Raw genomic sequence first — 21,752 nt, forward strand, 5'->3', positions numbered from 1 at the left:
CTCTCTTGCTTATCTCTATTTATAGGGAGGGATGGATAAGTCAAGGATCGGGAACCAGATGTTTTAGAGACCACATCTCCCACCATCCCTGACCACTGGCACTGCTGGCTGGGGCTGATGGGAATTGGAGCTTGACCACATCTGGAGGGCACCAGGTGACCAATTTCCTGGTGCAGGAGAATGTATTCAGGAACCAGTGAAGGCAAACTTTTCCAGTCAGCTGGAATGCTGCAAAGCATGGATGTATGGTCTGCTAGAAGCAGTTAAAGGTTCTGCTCAGAGTTTCACAGTGCTTCCTCCTGAGTGAAGCAGACAAGCCATTATGAAGAAATTCCTCCCAGCAAAATTGGGGGGTAAGTGGCAGCAGCTGCAGCTACAGAAAGTATATCTAAGCAGCTGTTTCCTAAAAAGGAAAATCCAATCATTATCAAGTACCACAAATATTGGTCTCTGGACATTTCCTTAAATGCATCCCTTATGCAAAAAAAATAAAAAATAAAGAGGGAAGCAAAGCCCACTAATAGGGAAGACAGTTTGTTCTTTCTCCCAACCTGATGATAGCATTGCCTCCTGTCAGACCAAGTGACTTCAGACTTGTCTTCTCCAAAGCAGTTTTCCCAGTTACCTGCAAAAGAGATGAAGGCAGACACGCTTCTCAGTTATGAAGAGGCTCACGCTCAGAACTGACACCAAGGAATAATTTGAGGGCTACCTCACGTACTCTGTCATACTTGTAAGCAGCTTTATGCTATTTTAAATGTGTTGAGCCTGGAGTCAGGGAAGCTTTGCAGGCATAAAAGGTCCCATGTCCAGTTCTTGGCATCTCCAATTGAAGAGGGATGGGGAACCCATGACCAGATGTTGCCCCAGCCAGCATGGCCGACAGAGATGATGGGAGTGCAGCAACATCTGGAGGGCCACAGGTTTCCTACCCTTGAAAGAAAGGATTCTTGGGCCGTAAGATTCAGAAAGGCAGGTGTTGCTTGAGGCATTGGATGCCACTGCCAGTCAGAGTAGACAAATCTGGGTCGAATGAACTACTGTTCTGGCTTGGTATTAAACAACTTCCCAAATTCATGTTCAAGGGGGCAACTTATCCAGAAGGAAGCTCAGAAAAAATCAACGGTGTCCGCCACCCACCCTGCAAGGGCAAACAACCACCCTGTGCGCTTGCAAGATGGCAGAATCAATATCAACCCCCTCTTAGTCTCAGCATACGGGTGATCTATGCAGACCCAGGGGAAGGATAGTGTTTATTTATTTGGGGGAGGGGGAGCCTCCAGAATGCTGACATATAAAGTATTAAACAAAAACAAAAATGCTGCAGAGATCAAAACATGGAAAAAGCAAATATTTATTAAAATGAAACCACTGTTGTGACTCTTGAGCTTTAAAAGAACTTAAAAAAACACACAGACAGGTCATTGAGAATGTTTTATGGGCTCAGAGGCTTGTGCCGAGCGACCCGTGATTATGTTCCAGCAGAGGGGTTTTTTTTCTCCCCCACACAAACACGTCAAGCTTTGAAGAGACCAAAGCTCTTCCATTTCCCTTCTTCAGCAAGCCCAGAGATGGAACACATTTTCCAGGCTGGAAAGCTGTGCAGGGTATATTTTGTTATTTTCAGTGGCAGATGAAGGGGGGTGGCTGAGAAGAGGGTTTGTTGACTTACCTCATCTCGCATGTAAATACAGACGGGGGAGGTCTCACAGGGCTGCTCCACGTATACCCTGCAAGGGAAAGGGAAAGCGGGCATGCCCTATTAAGATAATTCTATGCTGGCTTCAAGCCCATTGGAAAAGCAACCTGTCTGACCCAAATCCAATATATATAGATATATATCTTGTGAGATTTTCCAAGTCTGTCCCAATCCAAATATCCTATGGATGTGGATATTCCAAGCCCAGTCTACATCTATCAGTATTAATGCTCAATTTGCAAACCACTATATTCTCTCAAGTTTTTCTTTGGGGGGGGCGGGAGGTTTGCTTCAGAAAAGAGTCGTACTGAAACCAACTGTATTACACAGCATCAGGGAATGACTCTTAAAACACGGCACACAGCCTAACTCAGTTTGCAAAAAAGTCCAATTCAGGTTGGTCTTCAAGTGTTGGGTCCTAAAGGTAAAGGACCCTTGACCATTAGGTCCTTGACCGACTCTGGGGTTGCAGCACTCATCTCGCTTTATTGGCTGAGGGAGCCAGCATACAGCTTCCGGGTCATGTGGCCAGCATGACTAAGCCGCTTCTGGCGAACCAGAGCAGCGCACGGAAACGCCATTTACCTTCCTGCTGGAGCGGTACCTATCTATCTACTTGTACTGTGACGTGCTTTCGAACTGCTAGGTTGGCAGGAGCAGGGACCGAGCGACGGGAGCTCACCCTGTCGCGGGGATTCGAACCGCCGACCTTCTGATCGGCAAGTGCTAGGCTCTGTGGTTTAACCCACAGCACCACCCGCTTCCTAATCTGGCCCAAAAGACAGTTTCCCTCGGGCCACACACCTGACATCAGGTGCTGGACAGGCAAATACCTGGAGGAACATTGGGAGCCTTAATGTGCACTGCCTATTGTTCCTTGGCAAATGGGACTTGTATTCAGTGCCATTTAAATTTGGTGCTCAATGCAAGTCCCACTGGGATTCGCTCAACTCAAGTTGAGCTCACCCCTACTGAAAGCGGAGCTTGCAGCTAACTGGCGGTGTCTGCAAACCCTGCCTTTGGCGGGGATCTTCCTTTGCAGCCCCACTTGAGTTCAAGCCAGAAAGAAAGAAAGAAAAGAGTGGCTCTGCACACAAGAGAGCCAGTGTGGTGTAGTGGTTAAGAGCGGTAGACTCGTAATCTGGGGAATGGGGTTCACGTCCCCGCTCCTCCACATGCAGCTGCTGGGTGACCTTGGGCCAGTCACACTTCTCTGAAGTCTCTCAGCCCCACTCACCTCACAGAGTGTTTGTTGTGGGGGAGGCAGGGAAAGGAGAATGTTAGCCGCTTTGAGACTCCTTAGGGTAAAGCGGGATATCAAATCCAAACTCCTCCGAATCCAAAATAAGGAGGGTGCCTTTTATCATATGTGGTGGGAATGTAGTAATATAAAAAAAAATTGGGAGATGATACATAATGAACTGAAAAAATGACGTTTGTTAAAAAACCGGAAGTGTTTTTACTAGGTATTTCTGATCAAGGACTGCCAAAAGAGAAATGGAAAATATTCATGTACGCGACAACAGCAGCAAGAATCCTAATAGCACAAAACTGGAAGACTGGAGAAATACCTTCAAAAGCACAATGGCAGGAAAAATTGATGAACTACGTGGAATTAGCAAAGCTAGCGGATAAGCTACATGAAAAAGACAATAGTGATTTAGAAAAAGAATGGGAACCTTTCATAAACTATCTGAAGAAACAACTGAAAGAAATGGACTCGGTAGCAGGATTTGAATAAACATTCACAACTTTACTTAACAAAATGCATGAGGAGTAACATTGTAATAACATTTTGACAGATAAGGAATAGCAAATTTTATCATTTAATGTAACAAGCCAGAGGGGGAAGCTGAAGGAAGTCAATGGGAGGGGGGGAATGTAGAATGTATGTTTGGAAATGATTTTGATACTTGTTCTTAGAAAAGAAAACTAATAAAAATTAGATACAAAAGAAAGAAAGAAAGAAAACTTGTAAGGCTGAGCATCAGAGGTCAGCTGTGTGCCTACACACAAGTCTCCTCTACCTCCCTCAGTTTTTGCAAAGAGAGAGGAGCTAGTTGAAACCACTGTATGGCTGCCACAGTGCAGTTTATGTTTCCCTTAGGAAATGAAAGGGCCAAAGAAAGAAATGTACAAAAATGGGGGAGGCAGGAAGAGGAGGATGGAAAGGAAAGAGAAAGACGGAAGGAGACACCAAGGACGCAGAATGGAGGAAGGACATTGCAGCAGGCACTACGGTAGTGTTGGAGAATGTTACGCTGATGTCTGGGTGCATTTTAGTGAATCTGGTGGTTTCATAATCTCTGGATTTTTTATTGTTCAAATAGGGGCGTATGGCTGTGGCTATGGGTATAGTGGTATCTCTAGTTACGGACATGATCTGTTCTGGGGTGCCATTCGCACCCTGAAAAGTCCGCAACTAGAGTGGCGCTTCTGCGGCTCAGCAGTAACATCTAGACCAAAGGAGCGTTTCAGCCCTGTTCTTGAGTTTGTTTAAAATCATTTAAGGTTTATGATTTCTCTATTTCCTTCTGAGGAAACTGAATAGTTCAGTGAAATGAGGTTTGTAGTTGGCATCCCGTTAAGGCTTTGTTCAATTCTAGGTTTTTCTAATTTTTTCCTTAAACTTTTTGATTTTTGTTATTTAGTTTAATTCCATAAGATATTATTTCTAGTTGATTACTTCTCATTTCAGGGATTTTCACGGTATTTTATTTTGTTTTGTATAATTTCTGGGTTCCGTGACTGTCTTTTTTCGATTGTTATCTGAATATATTAGAAGCTGATAAAGTTTTTCTCCATGATATTAAGGGGAGGACCTTTGTGGTGGTAGTACCCTGTATATTAATTCTCTCCTCATTGAGGCTTGCCTGGTGGTACCTATATTAAAGTCCTTTCAGCATAAATTGAACACCTTTTTATTCTCCCAGGCATTTTAGAAGTTCATTTTTTCGACATTGGACCAGATTACTTCTGCTTAGGTTTTAAATGATGTTTTGATGTTTGTTCTGTTTTTTAGGCAGGAAATTATTTTCTTTAATATTTAAATTAATACATAAGTGTTTATTGTCTTAACTCTGTGTGAACCACCAGAAGACATAGTTGACTGAGTGGCTAATAAATGTTCTAAATAAATATTATTAAAATATTCATTTGTTGATTTCTGTATGCTGTAGGCAACTGATATTGAAAGGAAGGCCGTGTGTGTGTGTGTATGTGTGTGTGTTTTGGTTGGTTAGCAACCCTGCTGTAGAAAAAAGGCGTAGATAGAGCTAAAGGCTAAGACAAATTAGTAGGCCTAAAGGTACTCCCAGCATTTGTGAATACGCTTTGCACCCCTGCCTACAGGATACTTGCCTGTGGAAGAAGGCTATTGCTGCTAACAATTTTATACAGAAGGAATAGAGAAAAGTATATCCAAAACCCAGCAAGAAGACTTAATTCCGAACTCCAACTCAATTCCTGTTTAGGACTGAATCAGGCCTAGGGAAGATGGAATGTTGCTCTTTCCTGAAGCAGAATCTGTCGTGCCCGAGTTCAGTTTAGAATTATGAGATTTCAGGCACCAAACAAAAATACTTGGTCGAGACAGGAAAATAAGAGTGCCTCAAAGGCATTCTATGTTACATTCACCAGCACCACAAAATGAATGGTTAGCACTGAAAGGCTGAAAGGAAAGGACCAACAAGCTTTAAGCCTAGTGGGACTGGATTTTAAGAAGGTTTTCTTTTTGGAAGGGTGGGCAGGAATTAGTAGAATAGCACACCTTCTTAGATTCACACCTCCTATATAAAGTCATGTGGCAAATGTCCTAAATAATAACCCGTAGTTCATTCTCCAAGAAGACAGTAACTGCCAACAAGACACATCATGGACTATATTGTAGACTCCCATTAGTACCCAACAAAAAATGGGTTTTATAAGGAAGTTCCCAATCTTTGTAGAGATGTCTCTTCAAACTCTCTCACCGTCTTTCACCTCCGTTCAGCTACATGGTTAAAGCAAAATAATTCTACCCACATTTTTTTCCAGCAGTGGGGGAAGAATAGTGTGCAGCAGCCCAGTTCACTCAAATGGAGAAAACCATTTCCTGTTTGACCAGTAAGCATTTGGTGAAACAGAAAAAGCGTCATGCCAACATTAAGGGTTGACTGGTACCTAACCAATATTTCCAATGCAGAACATGTTTCATGTTGGCAGATGTGAAGCTATGCTCCTGAAAAGGAGAAGAATGACACATGCCTAAACTACAGGCTTTGGAAACTGGAACTTACTCAGGACAGTTCTACAATAACAGTTCTTAACAGTAAATGTCAAGGTCAAGCTCAAAAGAGCACCCTGCCAATGACAAACCTGTGAGCACAGAAGAGGAGCGGCAGGATTCCGAAAAAGCCTTCTCTCTGAGCATGACATTTGTGTAATAATCAATTTCATTCTATAGAAGCAGTGCAAACCAGAAAGGTGAGTAAGGATAAGGTCACACAGCAGAATTTTCTTCAGGATGCTTTAAATAACCTGCTGCTAGTGGAACCCTTGGAGTTGCTTGTGTCACTACTAACTATTCCAATGTTTAGCCATCGTTGAGGATTTCTGGCAAGAAACATCCTACAGCAGATTTGTCTCCTACATCATTTCTTGCTTTCAAAGCAGGAGTTCTATCTAACAGGTTTCCAACACTCTTTGGATTGATGTTCCATACTCAGTTTCCCTGAACCGTACCTTGCAAAGGAAGCATTCTAAACTAAGGTCCTTCCTTTTCAAGTTGCCTTACTCCACTTTCCTGTTATTTTCTTCTTACACTAATAACTTCCACATTATATTTTCAGAATACCAAAGACATGGTGGGTACTTCCTCAAAACCAAAATAAAAAGCTACAAAAGCAGTACAGGTGACAGTTCTCTGCAAATGTCAGGTCTGAAGCTGGGTTTCAGTTAACTGGCACTGCTAGCGGAAGGCTATACAAGGACCTTCATTAGAACTACAAGGCTTTTCCCCTCTCCCCTCGCACCTTCCCAATTCGCTGGGGGGGGGGAGGCAGGAGAACCCCCAGAGGAACCCCCAGGGAAGAGGAAGAGAGGGGAGATTATTCCATTGGACAAGCAGAAATGCATGTCCTGGTGGAACATTTGTAAAAGCATGTTGCTGAATTCCTCCCGACATGTTTAACATGCAAGGCTACACAGGAATGCAGGGATCTGATAGACAAGCTAAAAGGGCCGCCCCTCTAAATCTGGATAGCCCGGGCATTAATATCCCAAGACTGTGTCTCCCTGATCAAGCCTCTGCAAAAGATGACACACACATAGCCCCAAGAGATGAGATTGTGTGCAATAGTTGGGAGCCAGCAGGCCCCTCCTCCAGCTGCTGCTAATCCATTACGTGCATTCTCTGAGGCAAGCAGACACATCAAACAGGCTGCCATTTCTTTGATGTGCTGTTCTTCAGAAGGGGAACAGCAGGCAGATTAGATTCCCTCATGTAGGGATCTGACAGGGCCTGTAAACATCTTGTGTAAGGACTAGAGCATGCCGAAGGAGGAGGAGGAGTAGGTGGAGTAGTTCACAATAGCTTCCAGACCTTCTTCAGACCTAATTAGCAGAAATGGACACAAGGGACCTGGGGGGAAATTCCAGTGGGTTTACCATACTTATCCCCCTTGTGCTCCAAGAAGAGTTTCAGAACTCCAAGAAAACTCTCCAAATGGGGCTGCCAAAGGAGGAGGCAGAAGGGTCAAGCAGCTAGACAAACAGCTGTGGCTACCAGCATCCATGCTAAAACAGCTACTGAGCCAGATGGCTTACAAAACGCAGAAGCACCCCAACTTACACAACGACCAAATGCAGCCAGGAAGATCACCAGCTCAGATCACTACTCTGCCAGATCACGTATGGCTTTTTAGTGTTCCTAATTTTTTAAAAGCAGAATAATATCATCCAAATGGCTGCCTTCCCATCCCGGAGGGCAGAATATCCCAGCTGTCTGTTGAGGACTGAAATTAATAATAATTAGAACTTCTGTTAGTGCTTCTCATCTTCAAAAGAGATGTTTCATCAGCACTGTCATACCTTAAACCATAATAAGCCAAATGTCTGCGAAAGAAAAAGAAAAATGTTGGCTGATAAACCAAGCAAAGATTGCAGAGACCAAGAAGCCGTGCTCAGGGGGTATGCACTCATCTCAGAAGCTGATAGCTTCATTGGGCAAACATATGAAGCTGCCAAAGACCAAGTCAGACCAGTGGCCTATCTAACTCACTCAGACTGGCAGCAGCTCTCCAAGGATCTCTGGATCATGGTACCCAAAATCTGTTAGTTTGTTTTAAATGGGCACCTAGACACTTATTCATGTAAAGAGTCTGCTCCATCACTGAGCCATGGCCCTGCCCCTAGGTAAGACCACAATTTTAGTTCTTAAGATGAGTTTTACTAGTATTTCATGTATTTCTTTTTAGAGAGAGAGTTCTCTATTAAACACGTTTAAGGACCAAAGTAGTGGCACCAGCCTAGCCACATCATTGGCCAGCAAGCACTACTCTCCAAATTTTAAGAGCTTCCGAAATTCTCTGAAAGCAACATCAGACCCAAAATTTATAAATATATACATCCTGCCACTTCATGAAATGATCAAGAGAGAGAGGACGTAGGGCAGGGAGAGGAAGCAGTGTGAAGACGAAACTTCCCCACTACTTTAAGAGAAGGAAACGGGAATAAGAAGTGTGCAATAAATCCTCCAAAATAAGCAAGCAGATTCCCAACTTCAGTGGGATCACTTGTAAGGGACAGAAGAAGAAATGTATGCCTATGGCAAAAGGAGGGAACATAAATTTAAGTAAATAGCAGGCTTCCAAAGAGAAAAGACAGCAACAACATGTGACACCAGCAGCATGAACAGAGTAAACTTGTATTCTGCTTTATGATCAGAAGCCAACCAAATTAGGCTAGGGAAAAAAACCAATAAAAATTTTAAATTAAATGCAGCCTTTTGAAATACAGTTAGAGCCTCCCCAAGAGTTGAGCAGATGCCCTGGAATCAATTCAGTATTCAAGCAACAAATTAAAAAAACTAGTAGGACCCCCAAAATCATTGATACTGAAGTAGGATTTTCCATACACAGAGTTCTTCAAAATAACATTAGCTCATGAAATAAGATGACAGCATGCCACAAAACCAAGAGCAGGGGGAATGTTTTGTATTGCCCTTCCAGTGAATTTCTTATACGTCACAGAACTCTGGAAGGAAAAATATTTTGAAACATGAACAGTTTTGTGGCATCGAGACCCGACAGATGCAATAGACAAAACAAGTTTCTAGGAAGATAGGTATGATGTGCTATAAAAGTCGTAGAGCAAGAGTTGAAAAGCTTTAAACACTAGTGGGGGTAAAAATAAAAATTTAAAAAAGCTATAGAAGCTACAATACTTCCCTACAGCACAGAAACTATGGAAGATGTAATAGAATGTCATCTGGATGGTCTGTATAAGGTAGTTTCCCAATTTCAGAGCTTTGAGGAGTACCTCTCATGCTTTGTGTGCTGAGGCACGCTGATGTGGTGCCATAGAACTGGCAGCATGTCACACAAGTTAAATAATGAAAGGCTTTTGTGAGCCCAACTTTTCACCAAAAGAACCCTGCTACATCTTTTCTATAATTCACTGCTCCAGTCTCATCTCCTTCCAATCAGCCTCTGTTGAAGGTGATTAGTTTTACTGAGCCTTTGCATGTGAAGTGACTTCTGATGGAGACACATAGCAGAATTACCTGAAGTCAGAGGAGGCCAGATGTTATTTTCAGGAAGAAGGCCCAGATCAACAACTCAGGAACTCCTCCAAGTGTGGCTATTCTTGTGTACACTAAGAGCTTTAAGAATTAGCTGCGTTTTCAATTTTAATTCAGGAAACAGAAGTATATATCCCATGATAAAGTACGGGAGATGACGGCTTAAAGATTTCATAATCATAGCATAATCCATGACAAATTCTGCATGTCAAGATGCATTTGGAGTTCACACTAAATCATGGGTTATCGTGACGGGAACAAGTCTACTTTGCTTCTCATCTCACGCACTGACCCCTACTCTACAAGCTCCACCACCAGCACCCCCGTGTACACCACGGTGTCCTCAACCTTCCCTGGCAGTGAGAGCAGAAGGTCTGCAGGAGGCTTTTACTCATGCTTGTGTGAAGGCAAGTAGAACAGGCTCCCTGATTGCAAGGAGTCTACTCACAAACACACACAATCAAGCAAACGCAAACAGAGGTTTCCTACAGATCTTTTCCATACAAGCATGGGGAAGCCCAGGGACTGGGGGGCAACACACAGGAAGATATTAAGGACGGGGCTTGCATGCACCCCCCCGCCCCCTTCCAACACTTTGAGCATTTGCATGGTCAGGTAAATTCCTAATAAGAGTCAGCAAAGTAAGGCCTGAGGGAATTTGTGTATGGTAATAAACAGACGCGGGTGGCGCTGTGGGTTAAAGCACAGAGCTTAGGACTTGCCGATCAGAAGGTCAGTGGTTCGAATCCCCGCGACGGGGTGAGCTCCTGTTGCTCGGTCCCTGCTCCTGCCAATCTAGCAGTTCGAAAGCACGTCAAAGTGCAAGCAGATAAATGGGTACTGCTCCGGCGGGAAGGTAAACGGCGTTTCCGAGCGCTGCTTGCTCTGGTTCGCCAGAAGCGGCTTAGTCATGCTAGCCACATGACCCGGAAGCTGTACGCCGGCTCCCTCGGCCAGTAAAGCGAGATGAGCGCTGCAATCCCAGAGTCGGCCATGGCTGGACCTAATGGTCAGGGGTCCCTTTACCTTTAACAAACAGAACAATCTTTACACAGATCCATCAGTAGGGGCTGAACTACAGAAGAAGACTGCCAAGCGGATCCGAGGTAATCCCTAGTTGGGGGTTTCTACAGAGTGTGGTGTGCACTGTGTACAATAAAGCCATTAGATGTGAGCCAGCACATGGAGGAAGGGCTAACAGGTATATCTTTTGTAAACGTCTGAAATTAGGAGTGCTTTGTGGCAGTCACACAACGATGCAGATAGACATAAACAGTATTACTTGCGAGGTTAATGTCTCCAATGTGTCGGGCGGGAGGGGGGTGGGCAGGAATACAGAGACTGCAAATCCACTAGCTGGCAAAGAAATAGCACTCATCTGCTTGTTGTTATTCATACCAGAGTCCAAGCTGGCCCACCCACCCCTTTCCTGGTAGTTCTATCATTTCAGCTTTAGAAGTCCTGGTACGACAGTAGGTCGATGACTCCTTTAGATGATTGTTGGAATGGTTTCTGAGCCCGAAAGAAACAACCGCCAATTACACAATCCTACAACACAGCACGTGGACTACGGAAAAAGACCTTTAAATAGAACGGGAGCCAAGAGCTCCCATTGGATCAGAAAGAGAACTTGGAACGAATTCAAGAAGCAGAGATGACAGAAACCGTACGAGGCTGAGAGCCCCTTCCCAAGTGTTAGAAGATTTGCCTAATAAGTGAATGTGATTTGGGGGGGGGGGGAGAGAGTGTTAAAGACGCTCCAATAGAATTTGTAGCAATCGCCCTTGATTTATGAAGTTCAGCCTTCCATGCCACAAAAAAGAAAAAAAGTTAAGCAACAAAATTGTCTTGGAGTATGGATCATTCGTTTGACATTTTTGGTTTGAAAGAGCACCTTTTGTTCTTGAATCCTCTTCAGGAAGAAGGAAAGCACTAAATGTAGGCTGCAGCAAGAGGGAGGCAAACCCTCACAGAAGCTTTCTAATACAGAGATGCTATATTGGAAGTGTAGACTGCTTCCAGGTTAGAACAAGGCCTTTCTCCACTATAACCATAACTCAGCAAAGGTTTGAAAAAGCCCATTCAGTCAACACTATGAGCTGCAAGCATGCTTGGAACTTCTCTGCACAGTCAAAAGTGTGCTCAATCAAGTTCTAGCCATGGCACAATTCTCTTACACATCCCCTTTCAATCCCATCTGTGCATATGGGATTGCATACAATACAACCCTTCTAACAAACAAAAACAAAAAAGGGATCATTAAAAAATATAACTATGAATAACATGATGATACTGTTACTCAACTTGTGAAATGTACACAAGAACGGCTGGGTTTTAATTTCTCTTTCCCTTTGCTTTCTTTTCATTAAATATGTCATTTCTATTGTTTTATTACTTTTGAATATAAATGATTTTTTAAATGAAAAATGGGGGGGGGAGCAGGAGCATACAACCACTGAAGACTGAAATAAAACACTGTGTTGGGGGTGGGGTGGGAAGAGAAAGGAAGTTGTGTTTGTCTCGCCAGTCATACGGCACAATAGCTCGTGGCACTTGTGCAACCACATTTCATAGAGCAACCAAAACAGCAGCAAATGTACCCTCCTGGTGAAAAAAATCACATCATCCTAGATAAAAAATGTTGTGTCTGGAGCAGCAGTTCAAAGGATACTGAGGGAGGCACACACAGACATGCGAACAATGTACAGTCATTGAGAAACAAAATGCATGTTAATGGCACAATAAACTGACCGTGAAGAAGTACCCCTGGAGAAAACACACACACGCATACACGGCTTAACAGGGTGTGTGGGTGTATGAAAAGCTGCTTTGGAAGTGTGCAAGAGGTAGCAAAGAAGCAGCAGAGGAAAAGAGGCACTTTAATGAGACATAAAACGGTATGTTTGGACAAAGGCACAAGTCCTCTTCAAGTGCTCAAAAGAGCACATGAGGACTTAAACTGGGTAGGGGGTGTGAATGTGCGTGCACACACACTCTACCTAATTTTGAGTACTCGTTTGTTCTTCTGAATGCATGAGAACTGATGGCTACATTTTAAACACTATGGGCAGGGAGGGGTGATTTGAAGCAAGGAACTGATAGGTTAGGTAGGAAAGGGCTAGCTGCTCCCTTCCCTCACCACTTCTCAGCTTAACCCTTCCATAGTATCTGTTAACACACAGAAAGGCCATCGGGCTGCAGTTACATGCCTTGGTGTGTAATGAGTAGTTTGGACCTAGTGGTGTATCTTCCCGTCTTTCTGCTGGGAGCTAAACGAGACAGGAAAGAGGATAAGAAGTCTGAAAATGGCAAAGTAGTTAACCAATACTCTCTTGCCAGCATTATTCTCCTCAAATGCAGACTGAGCTATCATCCGCTTCCATTGCTGAACCCCCGCTTTTAAGCAGTGATTCCAGTGGCGTAGCGTGGGTTGTCAGCACCCGGGGCAAGGCAAGTAATTTGCGCCCCCTAACCCGTGGATTTGCCCTAACCCCAGATGTTGCGCCCGGTGCGGCCGGCCCCCCCTGCACCCCCCACGCTACGCCACTGAGTGATTCCAACTTCCTTAAAGCAAACTAGCAGTTTTTGCCCTGAATGAATCCAAGTTCCAGGACAATGATGAAAGGTGATCCCATTTGCAGTATAACCCAGTCCTGCCCAAAGCAACTGTCATTAGTGAGCAAATAGTGAACAAAGAGCTATGAAGCATAACAATCATATTAAATACAGTCATTAATCTGAAAAGTATTCATTAGTGGAGCCTTATTCAAGTAGCAGCACAGAAGCTATTCATTCATGACATCTTAACCGTCTGTGCTTTTCATCTTCAGCTTTCTGAAACATTTCTCTCTCATCGCTCTCTGTCTGCACTCACCTGGTCTGTGCAAAGTGGTTAAGAATATCCCACAAGGTCTGACTGGAGCAAAACGTGTCTTGGAGCCTAGAGCAATCATCCAGCTGCAGCACAATCCGTACCTAGGAGGTAGAACCCAGGGAATTAGAACAGAATATATATGTCCCAAATAACTAATGGCAGAACAGTATTTGACAAGTTGCTTAAGGTCACATCTGGCAAGTCAGCCATCCAGGATCATGTCAGGCCAACTGTATCCTGACCTCCCCATCCAGAATTTTGACTAATGCTTCAGACCAATAGATATCAGCACATACAGTGACCCAAAAAACCAAACAGATCATGTGGATCAAATTGCAGTTCCATTATTGTCTCTCTAGAGACATGCATACAAGACTTAGATGGCAGAACTATATTTTGAACAAAACCACACTGCAGAGTCCATGGACTGCACTACTTCATACTTCAAGTGAGGGATGATATTTGTCAATGGACGCCTGTGCAGAAAAGTAGAACATCGGGGAGAATCAAGGAGAGAATCAAGTTATTCCATGGGAACTCTATCATTCTATGATTGGAAGTGTTCCTGATTCAAAAAAGCCTGTTTACAATAGCTAATCTTGACCCATCTGCATTCAACTGCATCCTGACTGGTCCTGAAAAGAATGGCAGCAGGAGTGCAGAATGGAAAGTTATATGAACTTGGGTGTTTACAGTACTTGGATATCAGCTTCATCACCTGGGGTCAATGCTGCTATACACAATGTGGCTGGACTTTGACATACTTCAAATGAGCAATAATCAGAGGTGTTTGAGTTTCTTCATATATGCAATTACCTCCTTGGCTCCACGGAAAATAGGGAGATATAAAAAGACTGGATCACAAACAGAGTTCCTTAGGGTAGCTACGAAACTGGACTATTAACGTTTGTGGGTAACTCTCATAGAGGGTTGTGCAGACTTAAGAGCTCCTCCAGTTTGCATGTCTACTCTACTATAAAATAATTTCCAATAAAAGGTAGTCACAACAGCAAGCATGTGCATGTTTGGCCAACAGTTTTTTGTGTGTGTTCACATCTGTTTTTGCCAGATAGTTCTATTGGCTTGGTAGTTAGGCACGGCTGCAGACACAATATATGTTAATTAAGTTTTCTTTTTCATGGGCAAAGACAGCTCGGTCTCACTATGTTAAGTCAGAAACAAGAGGACATTTGGCATAATCACAGGGATCCACAACTAAGGACAAAAGAGCATTAGGGTGGGATAACAAACAAAGGAATGCCACCAAGAAATCCTTGTAGAGATATCCCAATATCCATAGGAGTTTGTGTGCAGGCACACACAATAAGATATGTTTTCTCCCATGTATAAGTTCCTTAGAACTCATGATAAGGTATCTTATTCAAAATAGCTCTTCTTCTCACTAGGCTAGATCTCATCTGAAGTCTAAAGACACTGAATAATTAGCTTCCCTATGTCTAAGGGAAAGTTATTTTACACTTTAGATCTGTTCTCACCACTGCACATGATCCTGGGATCCTGTCACAGGCAACTTTAAATCTCGTAGCCACTGGGGAAAACAACCCGTCCAAAAACCTGACCTGAAACACGTTCATTCAGAGGTAGATTTCTTTCTCACTCTGAAAGCAGAATTAAGAAAAGCTAAGATTATATTATGAGGCATCCAGCCTGTGTTGGCTTAAAGAATGGATCACCCTGGAGAATTTGGATTTGTTAGATCTAGAAGGCTTCAACAATAGATATGGTTGGCATGCTTGCTTGTGGCTCAACAAAGGAAAGGTTCATAAAGGATTTTCCAACCATATTTTCAGAGGTGCATTGCTTGAAATTTGGGGGGGAAATAAGATTTTTTTGGAAAAAAATACCCCTTGGTGGTTATCTCCGACAGATATTTTAACAATAAAAAAGTGAACATGGAAGCGAAAAGGTTAATGTATGAAGACATATTGATTAAAGCTGGAAAAGGTTGGAAGATTAAATCATATGACGAACTGAAAGATAGATTGACAGGTTGGCTGCAATATCATCAGATAAATGCACTTTGGAATGAGGATAAAAAATTGGGGATGAACGAGAAAAAATCTAGATATCAGATAGAAGTGTTAGAAGGGAAAACTAAACTCTTAGCTAAGATGTATAATCTGTTGTTAGAATGGGACACAAAAGAGGAATTGGTAAAGGAGGTAATGATAAAATGGGCCATGGACATTGGACACAACATAGAGTATGACAAGTGGGAGAGGTTATGGAACAGAGGAATGAAATTTACAGTATGTGTCACGTTAAGAGAAAATTTGGAAAAAATGATGTATCATTGGTACATCACACCGGTAAAATTAGATAAAATGTATAAAAGTGGAAATAAAATGTGTTGGAGATGTAAGCAGAAGGAAGGCGATTTTTACCATATGTGGTGGGCGTGTGACAAAATTTAAAAAATTTGGGAGCTCATATATAATGAACTAAAAAAAATCTTTAGGTACACCTTCTTAAAAAGACCAGAGGCATTCCTCTTAGGAATAATCGGAGATGAAATTAAAAGAGAAGACCAGAATTTATTTCAGTATGCGACAACGGCAGCCAGGATATTGATAGCTCAAAACTGGAAATCAGCAGAGACTCCCACAATTATAGATTGGCAAACAAAATTATTTGAATATGCAGAATTAGCAAGAATGACAAACAAAATTAGACATCAAAAAGAAACAAAGTTTATTGAAGAATGGAGTAAATTTGTGAAGTACATTGAAAGTAATTGTAACAAATTAAAAACTACAGTAGGCCTAACATAAACCTTGCTATGCGTAAATCACAGAGTTAGAAACTGCAGGAGAAGAAAAGATGTAAGAAAACCGCAACAGGATAGGAGGGAAGTCAAGACGTGTGTTAACGTTGTGTAAATAAGTGGATGATACTTATAATTGATTAATAAGAGTGTTTTCTTTTTTATTTTTGTCTGTTTATTTTCCCTCTGTTGTATGTCTTTTGTTTTTCAATAAAATTTCAATAAAAAGCAAATTTTAAAAAAGGGAAAAAAGAAAAGCTGAATGCTTCCAATGTAAATTAATTACTTCTTCAGCAAGGAATTTCACTTGCACAATGTTAAAAATGGCCAACTGGTAGATCCAAAACAGAAGGAGGCAGCCATAGTTCAAAAAGGGCTGCGTCTGACCAAGGCAGTCATGGACAAAACGATAAAGGGAAGGTCAGTCAAAAGTTCCCTTTGGGAGAAGCCATCATGGAGGAAGTTTGGTCAGAAACTGCAAGCACTTCTGACCAGCACAAACCTAATTTCCATTTAAGAACACTCTTCATCTGACACGCCACATGGTCAACTCAGCCCCTGGATTTTTGTGATATAAAATAATGCTTGACTTAAATAACTGTGCAACTGTGCAACTGACATGGGCAAGAAAAATCTCCTTTATGGAGAACAGAACTTTTCCCTCCTAAGCCATGGATCTGAGAACCATCCACACTATCAACTGCAATCTGAAAGCCTGAGCAAGTAAATGACATGCAGGGGTGGTCCAATGACGTCTACAAACATTCAACAACAAGCAACTCCTGCGAACACAGAATTTGTGTTCTTTTTATGATAGCTTTCACTGTAACTGGGAGGGCAAAACGCTCTTTTTAACAAGCAAATTCTTTGAGAAAACACCAATGAAATCTCCAGAGTTGGCAATGGGGCAAGAGCGCTGAACCACCATCCCACTGAACTCATTCTGCACATAGGCCTCATCACCGAAGCATCCAAGGGTTCTGGGGAAAGAGACAGACACAACAAAATCCTTCCAAGATTTTAACAAGAGTTTTTTTTAAAAGTAAACCCTATACACCATAAAATCCAACATGCCCTAGTGCTTTCATTGGCAGGGTATGATTGCACCATGACCGAGAGATGTGACCTGCTTGGAGCCAGCAGCACGCCCCTAGGAAGCAGAGCTTCAGACACTAAGCGCAAGGGCCAAAGTAGTTTCATCCTATCACTGTCATGGCTTTCCCTGTTTCTTCATTGCCCAAGACCAGCCTCTGGATTATCCTTGGCTGCATAAGGGTGCCGACAACTGACATCACCGGGCTAGAAGACTCTTGCCCAGAAATTGACTCTGCCAATTGCATCAGTTTTTTAGGCAGCAGTTCAAAGCCAGTCATGACACGAAAGTCATATTCAGGCAATTAAATGAAAACTTCACAGAAATCCCAAGCTACGTATAAATATTAATCTTTTTATCCAGCAAACAGAGAGCCATGCCAATTAGTTTCTAAGTTTACAAACACACGAGTACAAGACTGATGAACGGCTAAAGTGCTGCGTTAGTTCTTTGTAACAGTACACTTCCCCTGACTACTGAGGAATCTGCGTTCATTGCCTTACGTACATGTATTTCAAAAGCCAGAAAGAAAGAAGATGTGGACCCAAATTCAATAAAGAGGACATGAATTAAAGAGGACAGTTCTTAACAGTTGTGGTCTAGAAAATTTCACAGCTTGCTTCCAGTCAGGATGTACATATCCTGTGTTTTCATCATGCTATCAAAGCTACAAATTATTCAGTTACACCATCACTATTTACCAGTTGAAGGCACTAACACTGGGAGATAGGACATAGTATGCTGATTTTGCTCATGTAAAGGCCACTGGGAAATACAATAAACATTACAAAATATATATTATTTACCACATTGGCCTGAATGTAAGCCACACCTCTTTGTAGAAATTCCGACCGTGAAAAGTTAAAGTGCGACTTAAATTTGCGACCTTACAAAAATTGGTTTTTTTACGATATTGCTGGTGAAACAGACATACGGTAAAATGGAACGGGTGTGAGTGCCTGCGTAATTTTAAGGGAGCAGCTTATATTCGGGTATTGACTTTTTTCCTTTTTCCCTGTGAATTTTAAAGGTGAGGCTTATATTTGGTTGTGGCTTATATTCAGGCCAATACGGTATATGTTGTAACTCACCTTGAGACTATTTTCCCGTAGTAGGGGGGTCTCAGAAATTAAATAATATACAAATAACTTCACCTAGCATCGCAGCCACAGAGGAAGACATCTTTATTATTATTTATTTATTGAATCTCTATACAGCCCTATACCCAGAGGTCTCAGGGTGGTTCACGGAACAAAATCAAAATATAAAACCACAAAATATATAATCATAATAAAAGCAACAACCCAATAAACCCCCCACCCCCCCAAAAAACTCCCACATTTTAAAAGGGTATTATTATTAATTGCAGAAATTATGCAGCCATTTAAAAACTCTTTTGGAATGCGATATTATGGTCCTTGCAACCAACCAACCAACCAACAAAACCAAATGCGAAATAACAGATTTTCATAAACTGCTTGGAGATTTGCTTACAATTAAGCAGTATACTCATTTCGTTAAATATATATATTGCCCCAATTCGTAGCTCACATTTTGCCACAGTTTTCAGCTATCTATAGTTTGGGACGAGAATTAGCTGAGATTCCTGTATTTTCCCACTGTTGCCACACGATATAATAAATATGTCACAGCCGAACATGTCGTATCATCTGAATTCTGGCTCCTAATTCCCCCAAACTATGAGTGGGAAACCAAGAATAAGCCTTGGTTATCGCTCACGGCTTGTTTGGAGAGAAACAAACCAGAAGCTGAGGTTCAGATGACACAACAGTGCAGCAGAAGCAGGGAGAGAAGTATCACAGAGAAGCTTTCAAGCAGCAAATCCCAACAGATTGACCCAAAACCAGGGCTGGGGAACCTTGGGCGCTCCAGATATCATTGAAATCCAACTCCCATCATCTATCACCATTGACCTTGCTGGATGGAGTTGATGGAAGCTGGACAATATCTGGAGGCTCAAAGGTTACTCAGGTTCCTCATTTTAAACTATGGTTTAATGTGGCACGCCCAGGCCATTGCCAGCCAACACAATTTAAGGTCATCCTTTGAGGTGTCTAATTTTCAAGTTAAGGTAGTTTAATGACATACAGTGGTACCTCAGGTTACATACGCTTCAGGTTACACACTCCGCTAACCCAGAAATATTACCTCGGGTTAAGAACTTTGCTTCAGGATGAGAACAGAAATCATGCAGCGGCGGCGCGGCGGCAGCAGGAGGCCCCATTGACTAAAGTGGTGCTTCAGGTTAAGAACAGTTTCAGGTTAAGAACGGACCTCCAGAACGAATTAAGTACTTAACCTGAGGTATCACTGTATACAGTTTAACTAGAATTCCCAGCATCCCTATTTGCTATGCCGGCTGAAGCTGATGGGAACTGGAGCCCAACAAAGTTTCCGGAGTTGCAGACAACAAAGCAGTCAAGGTTTATAATTTAATTACCGGTATTGACAGCATAACAAACCAAGAGTCGGCACAAGGGGCTTATTTATTTAAAGCACGTTAAAATCCCATTCTTCAACCAAAAAATGCCCTCAGTCTCACATAAAAAAAAAAAAAGATGCCACTCCTTGCCCATCTCCCCCACTGGTTGTCTCTGCCCTCTGGAATTGTCAGTTTCGGTTCAAGAAGCTCTTTCACAGACTTTAACAAACCACTTCTAATGAACTGAGTCACATTCCTTATAGTAATAGTTTGGAATTAACAGAATTAGGCATTGCTTAGCCTTGTTACTAACTCAACTGATAAATCTTGATTTCTGCAACTAGTTATTTAGTCATGACCTGTCTCCCTTTTCGGTTTAATGCAGCAGTTTCAATACTTCCAACAGATAAAATCTAACTCCATTAATTATTGATAAAGGATTAGTAATGAGTCTTAATAGCAATATTTTTATATTAATTAAACATGTTCCTTTTGTAATTAATAATTTAGGATTAACTGGACTAAACTGTTGATTAACTATTTATATCCGAGTCAATAATTAAATCTGTTTCTGGGATTACATATCTTATTTTTGAAGTAGTTTCCCCTGAACACTCCACCTAAAAATGTATGTGTGGTTTTAGTCAATATCTTCCTTAAGTTCAACAACTGACTACTGGAGGCTAGACACTGGATTCATTTAAAGGATATACACAGAGAATTCATTTACATTTCTGAAATATACAAACATCAATCCCCATATATTTTCCCTATCTAGTTCCATTCATTCCACTCTAAAAGTAAATATAAATAAATAATATGCTTTGTTAAATTAGTTCTATCCTTCAGTTGCTAGTATTGATTAGTTTCCTGAGGGAGTTATTTCTTTTAAATTACAATATGTATCTGATAATTTTTTCAAGAGCTAAAAAATCAGACGTCAGATGTTCTAAAGCTACACTACCAAGTCTGAAGCCCACAACCCTTAGGTAAGGGGGATAACTTTCCAATGCTACAACATAAAATACAGGTTACAAATCCACAGCCCAATGACTCAATCCAGCCTGCAAAACCACTGTTAGCAGCTTGCCAGCCCTTTACCAAAATCAAGCACTACTACCTTATTTGCAAAGATCCTCTTCTCCCTCTGGCACAGTACAATTGCTGGAAGGCCTTAGGCTCAGGAAACAAGAATGGATGCTCCAACCTCCAAAGGCTTCTAGCAATGGTGTCTCACAAGAGGAAGAAGTGCGATTCCAAGGTAATGTCTGCAACCAGAACCAGTGTGGAGGCTGAAGGACTGAGGAGTCTGGAGCTAGGAGCTGGAACACAGAAACTGGAGCACTGAGGAGCTCTGAAGGGAGCTCTTTACCCATCAAAGGTCCAGAGGAGTCTGAGGGACATACATAGTCCCCGTCTCTCCCTGGTCCTCTTCTGGGTCACAGCCTGCAGTTGGGTCTTCTCCCCACTCCTCCCAAATAGATCCCTCCTTTCATGTAGAACCCTGCCAACAGAGCTGTCTGGAAGGCAAGAAGATTACCTTGCAAGTTAGGCCTTCCCACCTGCTCTCCCACCACCCTTCCTCCTGTGGCCCAGGGGATGATGGGGAAGAACTGCAGATCAAGGGGGATAGGGTTGAAGGGGAAGCAAAGGAGGCATCGTTGAGATGGGGCTCTTCTGGTTGCCTTGGGACTGGTATGGGTTTCTTTAAGTATTTGGTGGGAACAGGGTGCTGCATGCAACCCCCAAATCTCTTCCTCTGAAGAGGTCTCTCCAGGGTATGAGTCTGTCAGGATCCTAACAGGTGAGTGGCTTCCTCACCCACCTACCCTGCCCACAACCATCACAGTGCTGGGCCAAGTGGAGTAAATTTAATCCATCTGTCCCATCCTGTTGGTGTGATTTCCAAACATCATGGCGAGAGTAGAGAGAACATTTGATATTTACCTAGAGAACAAAGCTGAGCCTTCCAAATACTTCTTCATCAAAAGCTTAACTGACTCACGTTGCCAGTACAAATGCAATTTCTCTCCATTGCATTCTCAGCCAATTAATTTTATGAAAAGTTGTTGGCTAAC

General features: G+C 42.3%; 1 protein-coding gene across 2 annotated transcripts in view; it reads right to left on the reverse strand.

The window, feature by feature from the left end:
- The window catches only part of ASPSCR1 (ASPSCR1 tether for SLC2A4, UBX domain containing), a 66,095-nt gene that overhangs the window by 36,415 nt on the left and 7,928 nt on the right, over window positions 1–21,752 (reverse strand). For both annotated transcript variants that reach the window (XM_083598368.1, XM_083598369.1), the window contains exons 4-6: window positions 13,354–13,454; window positions 1,673–1,730; window positions 552–625 (exon numbers count right to left, since the gene is read on the reverse strand). In XM_083598368.1, coding sequence (XP_083454494.1) covers window positions 552–625; window positions 1,673–1,730; window positions 13,354–13,454 — 233 coding nt within the window. The remainder of the gene's footprint in view (window positions 1–551; window positions 626–1,672; window positions 1,731–13,353; window positions 13,455–21,752) is intronic.

The sequence above is a fragment of the Podarcis filfolensis genome (assembly GCF_964270895.1).
Source record: "Podarcis filfolensis genome assembly, chromosome: 2".
Lineage (NCBI taxonomy): Eukaryota > Metazoa > Chordata > Lepidosauria > Squamata > Lacertidae > Podarcis > Podarcis filfolensis.